At 34.6% G+C, this 6,252-nt stretch overlaps 1 protein-coding gene across 1 annotated transcript; it reads right to left on the bottom strand.

The window, feature by feature from the left end:
• Positions 1 to 926: 926 nt before the first annotated feature.
• Positions 927 to 3,031, bottom strand: LOC131875248 (uncharacterized). Its single transcript, XM_059219321.1, has 2 exons — positions 2,644 to 3,031; positions 927 to 1,791 (listed from the first exon to the last, which is right to left on the bottom strand). The coding sequence occupies exons 1-2, from the start codon at positions 3,029 to 3,031 to the stop codon at positions 1,046 to 1,048; spliced, it is 1,134 nt and encodes a 377-aa protein (XP_059075304.1). The 3' UTR covers positions 927 to 1,045.
• Between the last annotated feature and the right edge of the window lie 3,221 nt (positions 3,032 to 6,252).

Genomic DNA, 6,252 nt, shown 5'->3' with positions numbered 1-6,252 from the left:
TAGAAACCAAGGGTTAGATGTAACATAATCTTTAACTTCCTCTTTTATCTTGACCAAGCTCATAAGAGTATTTTTACTGTAGACCTAAATAACAGATAAAATAGGGTATTTTGTGCTCGCATTCAAGGCTTTTCACCCATTGAACCAATGATCCTATAATCAAGGTTCCCTTACTTCACAATTTGTCTAAGAGGACGAGGATCAAATGCTTTAGTTTGATTGTCCCTCCTACCATTACTTGGTATCATATCTCTGTAGCAGACTTATGATTAGTTTCAGTTAGATTCATGTAGGAATTAAATTATTAATATTCAAATATGACGTTTACAATATATATACAAATATAAATCATTTTGTTGTTGCATTTGCTGAAATGTTAATTAGTGTATAGATGAAGACTTTATGATCTATACACTATAGTGTACAACCTCCACATAGCACAATTCAAATATAGTTGTTAATGTGATATTCACCAAATATTTTATAATTATAGCCACATTAATGTTGCACTAAGAGAAGCCCTCATGTCACACAATAATCATCTAAAGTGGCCCAAACTTTGCATGTACTATGATATCTAGTTTATAATAGACATAAAAAAAAAAATGCATCTAATAGTAAAACTATTGGATGCTTGCACCATATAAACACTATAGGACTTCTACGATTTGTAAAATAATCACTAATATATACCTACTCCCTAACAAAATGGCATTGAACAACCAAATATTTGATCCTCACATAGCAAGAAGGTTATCTACCAAAAAATTGTAATTTATCATAGTCCAACACTATATTAGTTATATAATTACTATTTCAACTACAAATCAAGAGGCAAGTACTCGCCACTATGTGACACTTGTTACATATTGTAAAAGGCTTACTAAATCAAATAACACATATAATAATACCATCTTCATCCCAAAATAACTATTGAAAAACAGTTAAACTAAATCTTAATTTACGAAGCTTCTACTAGATAATTTGTTTTTGAAGATACCTACTTTTTAATCCTCCATTATACAATACAAGAAATACATTTTATCTACGCATTTTGACTTATTACATATCTAAAGAGTATACGCCAAAAACGTAATTCCAAAGAGCTTATTTGTCTATTATTCCTTGGAGCTTCTGCCAAAGATCTGACTCCATTGTACCGTACTTCTTCCAAAGATTTGATCCCATAGAGCTTCTTCAGAACCCGACTCAATGAAAGGCGAACAATAGGATAGAAGAATACCACCGAAACTACCCAAATAAGGGGAAATAACATATTATAGGCAAGACCGAAACCTTCGAGTAAGATAAATACATAGTGGCCTCGTGGAATGAACAAGTATGCTTTTCCAAATAGTGACATTGCCCTTATGCATATTGGAAGAAGGCACACCATAACCCACACAGACACAGCCAACCACAAACACTTTGATGCCACAACCAGATGTATTGCTGCGCCAAATGTTATTGATAATGATAACACTGCTATATATAACGCTTCCAAACTGAACTGAGTTATGATCCAATCTTCTACATGGCTACGAAAACCAGCAAAATTAAGGAGGATAGCAGAAGCAATGGAAAAACAGAAAGCCAGCGTGTCAAATATCACAAAAAGCTTGAAGAGATTGATGTTAATCAATATAGGCGCTGGTGGGCCCCGTGCTTGGTTGCCTGTACCTCCCGGTAGAGTGAAAGCAGCTGCGAAAGCAACCGTTGCAATTAGGACTGCACTTACAGATATGAGATTCGAGTTCCACCTCAGGGTTCCTTCAAATGTTGATATTTTTACTAAACAATAAAATGTGATCAGAAGTTGACCATATAATGTAATTATTGTATTATTCTATGAAAATAGCACAGTTACTTGATTAATAATTTTCAAAAAAACTAGTCTACAATAATTAAAGATAAATTTCATTAAAAAACTTAAAAAATCATGTTTTGAAATTGTTAGAAAGGCTAGCCTGGTGTTGGGAGCAGCAAATGTTTTAGGAGCTGATGCTGTCAAAAAGGCCTCATCACTTTTTCACCAGAAATTCTTTGGAGCTGAGTTAAATGGATGTATTTAAGAAGTCGGACTAGCAAAAATAGAAATTTAAGGCTTATTTGGAGATCGTGGTTATGTCATAGGGTTTGTTTGACCCCATTTTTGAACCAGGAAAATTATGTACGGACTCTTTTGAATGGGCTATGGTTTATTAGTAAGTCTAGAACATTCTGGTTTCGAGCTTTGATGTAAAACAAAATGCATCAATAAGGTTAGAACATTCTGGTTTCGAGCTTTGATGTAAAACAAAATGCATCAACAAGGATCTTACATGGGTTCAACTTCTTTGTTACCATTAGAATATTGAGAGGAGGTGGTCTTAAAGGGCATCTCTAATTCTTTTGAACAAATTTTTAGCAGCGTCATACAATCCAGGAAATAATAGTTGTCCACCAAATATATTTTATTTCCAAAAATCTACAAACGTATAAAAATTGTCATAGTAAACAAAAATCGAATCAACCAAAAATCAAAGAACAACATACCTGTACTTAATTTAGAGACTGCAAGATGTAAAGGTGTTTGGCCATCGGATCTCTTGTTTTACTCAGTATAAGTCATTGGACACAACAGTTCAACGATCTTGGCATGACCTCCCTCACAAGCTTTAAAGAGAGCTGTTTCGCTTGCTTTGTTGATCTCATTCACCAAATCTGGGCAGAATTCAAGTAAAGTATTCACGACTTGCTCACTTCCTCCTAAGGCTGCTTCGTGTAACGCTGTGTTTCCTTCCATATTTTTAGCTTTTAAAAATGTCATCCCATCCTCTAGATTGGCATTTGAAAGTTGAAGCAACTTGTGAACGAATGGGAGAGAGCCATGATAGGCGGCAATATGTAGCACCGTGTTTCCCCCTGGCGTTACCTCATTCGCAACGCTCCACGGCGGCGAAATCTCATTAAGCGCTCTTACGTTCCCTGATTTGGCTGCTTCAAAGAACGTTCTGTTCATTCCTTTGCAGACATACCCAGTTTGATCCATCGAGCTTGGCCAAAAAGACTATAGGCTCGGGCTTAAGGCAAACGCGTTTTTTCAATGGGAAGATGGAAACTTCTCTGGAGGTAGAAACACTTTGTTTTTACAAAAACATGCCAGAACTTTATTAAGAGTGCCATAAGAGATTGGACGCTTTCGAAAAATAAAAGACAAAATCATCCATGTTTAGGAGGCAGCAGGAACTGTAGCACCACTCAAGTGGTCCATCCGCATAATTTAAAAAAAAAAGGTGAAAAGACCAGTAAAAACATGCAAGTATTGTCTTTCTGCAGAACTTTATTAATAAGAGTGCCATAAGAGATTGGACGCTTTCGAAAAATAAAAGAAAAAATCATCCATGTTTAGGAGGCAGCAGGAACTGTAGCACCGGTACTCAAGCGGGTCCATCCGCATAATTTGAAAAAAGGTCGTGAAAAGACCACTAAAAACATGCGAGTATTGTCTTTCTGCAGAACTTTATTAATAAGAGTGCCATAAGAGATTGGACACTTTCGAAAAATAAAAGACAAAATCATCCATGTTTAGGAGGCAGCAGGAACTGTAGCACCAGTCAAGTGGTCCATCCGCATAATTTAAAAAAAAAAGGTGAAAAGACCAGTAAAAACATGCGAGTATTGTCTTTGTGCAGAACTTTATTAATAAGAGTGCCATAAGAGATTGGACGCTTTCGAAAAATAAAAGACAAAATCATCCATTTTTAGGAGGCAGCAGGAACTATAGCACCACTCAAGTGGGGCCAGCCTTAAATCACACACACTAAGCTTTGACTGCTTAGATGGTGATGTGGGGCCCGTTGAACCTGTTCCGTTCCTCGATCCATTTCCGTTCCCTAAACACTCACCATCACAGCCAGCAGAGGTTGTTACAGTCTGCGTCAGCAATTCCCGCGCATGATGAAAATCAAATTCAACTAAACTTCTGCAGCAGCACGGGAAGAGTGTTTGAATTGGAGTTTTAATTAAAATGAATAGGGTAGATTTTGTCAGATGATATAGTTGCAGTTGTAAATTTTGTCAAATGTTATAGTTGCTCTGGTTGACGTGTATGCAAAAAGTGAAAGCAAAGACAAGGCACGTGAACTGTTCGACAAAAAGCCGGAAAGAAATATGGCCTCATGGAATGCCCCAATTGCAGGAGAGGCACAAAATGGCTTTAGAAGTTTTCGAGCAAATAAAATTGGTAGGTCCAAAGCCAGTCTTGCAACCTTCCCCAACATCCTCTTGGAAACGATAGGCATTTTGAAGAAAAAAATAAAATCAATTTTGTATCATACATAGAAGTATGTCTAGCTATGTATTTAATATATTTTGTTTATTAATTAAATTTATGTTATGCTTGCCATATTATTAGATAATTGGAGTAAAAAAGATATTTTTGAGGGAGAGAAAATGATATTGTTGATTTCCAAACAATTTTATTAGGATTTCGTCTTTTTTGTCTAAATGGATACCTTAAGTCTTTAAGTCTATGTTAATTTTCTATGAAAGACTTTATATTATTTTTCAAGTCTAGCAACAGACAAATATGGATATAGAGTTTTTAATCAACACCCATCTCCCAAATGATATTTTGAATAAAGTTAATAGGTTAGAAGAAAATTAATAAGTTTGAAAATAGTGTAACCTTGGTTTGTTGATTAATTCATGACTCCAAATATTTTTAGATATTTATATACCATATTTCATAGTATAAATTTAGATTTATTAAAATTATGAATTTTATGTTTAAAATATTTTCAGAACACATTTTTTCTTAGATTTTAAAGCATGAAAAAGAACACGGAGAGATTACTTGATTGATAGAATTTAAGTGAAAGAAAACCCTACAACAATTAGGGAGGAGGTTCTAAATCATATGAAGATGCTTATTGAACTAAACATAGGAGAATCGAACAAGGGGTATTTGTTTTATGATCATGATATACCAACTTATTGTAAGAGGTATTTTGATTCCAATTATAGATGGCATCTGAAGAACAAGAAATGGCACTGAAGAACAGGTGAGAGGAGTCTTCATCTCCAATACCACACAAAAAACAGATGGAAGGCCCATGGAACTCACACTTGTGAATATTGTCACAGGTAAGACACCTATTCAAAGCCAAAGTCTAAGCAAAATAGTTACACTTCAGCCAAGAGAAATTGTTCAAAACATATTTCCACCAGTGCACCTCCCTCCCCTCCAAACGACGGAACAACAACTCTTTGTACTCACTGGCAACAATAAAAACACCCTTAGGATTCAGGGACCAAGCAAGTTTATCCCTATCCTTAAGGGAACTACAGTGTCTACTAGCCAAAATGCCATGAAGCTCAGCATAGTCTTCCTCCATATCAACAACGGGCCATTCATTAGGAACCTTCCACCGCTTTATCTCCGATTGCCCACACCTATAAACAGACTTAAAGTCGCTCACTCTAGACCACCCTATTCATGACTACATATTGTTCTTTTTATTCTTTTCAATTAAGGAAAGAATAAAGTTACAATTGGACTTAAAATAAATCATTCATTTAAAAAAAAAAAATTATGGGGACACTAAATATGCTTCAGTCAAACAGAAAAAATAATTCTGGGGACACTAAATATGCTTCAGTCAAATAGAAGTTTCAGAACATCTCAACAAGAAGTTATTCGTTCACAAAAAACATGAGCTGGAACAATTACTTTAGTTGAATCATTCATGACTACATATTGTTCTTTTTATTCTTTTCAATTAAAGAAAGAATAAAGTTAAAGTTGGACTTAAAATAGATCATTCATTTAAAAAATAAATTAAAAAAAATTATGAAGACACTAAATATGCTTCAGTCAAACAGAAAAAAATAAAATTCTGGGAACACTAAATATGCTTAAGTCAAATAGAAGTTTCAGAACATCTGAACACAAGCTATTGGTTTACAAAAAGTATGAACTGGAGCAATTACTTTAATTGAATCATTCATTTTCTTTTTATTCTTTTCAATTAAAGAAAGAAAATTGGACCTAAAATAAATGCGAATGTGAATGGCCATAGCTAATAAGAAAAGAATTGGATCCAAAGTTAAAAGCCGCTTCGATTTTAACGCTTAAGAAGAATAAGGTAAATTTCACATTACTTTGTTTATTCCCCGTCATCTCTTGTTAAAGGGAGAATAAAATCAAACTTGCCTTAAAAATATGCGAGGATTAAATTTAAAGCAGTGGGCACAAAGTTTAATAAAGAG

Source organism: Cryptomeria japonica, chromosome 4, assembly GCF_030272615.1.
Source record: "Cryptomeria japonica chromosome 4, Sugi_1.0, whole genome shotgun sequence".
In the NCBI taxonomy this organism is placed as follows: Eukaryota; Viridiplantae; Streptophyta; class Pinopsida; order Cupressales; family Cupressaceae; genus Cryptomeria; species Cryptomeria japonica.
Note: the sequence above shows the minus strand (reverse complement) of the source record. Positions and strands in the feature narration are given on the sequence as shown.

What these genes read in the sequence shown, in the direction of transcription:
- LOC131875248 (XM_059219321.1), bottom strand. Translation starts at nt 3,031, where the DNA reads ATGGATCAAACTGGGTATGTCTGCAAAGGAATGAACAGAACGTTCTTT. An exon ending in CTTTAAAGCTTGTGAGGGAG is followed by an intron (nt 1,792 to 2,643) that starts GTCATGCCAAGA and finishes TTTATTGTTTAG; the next exon opens with TAAAAATATCAACATTTGAA.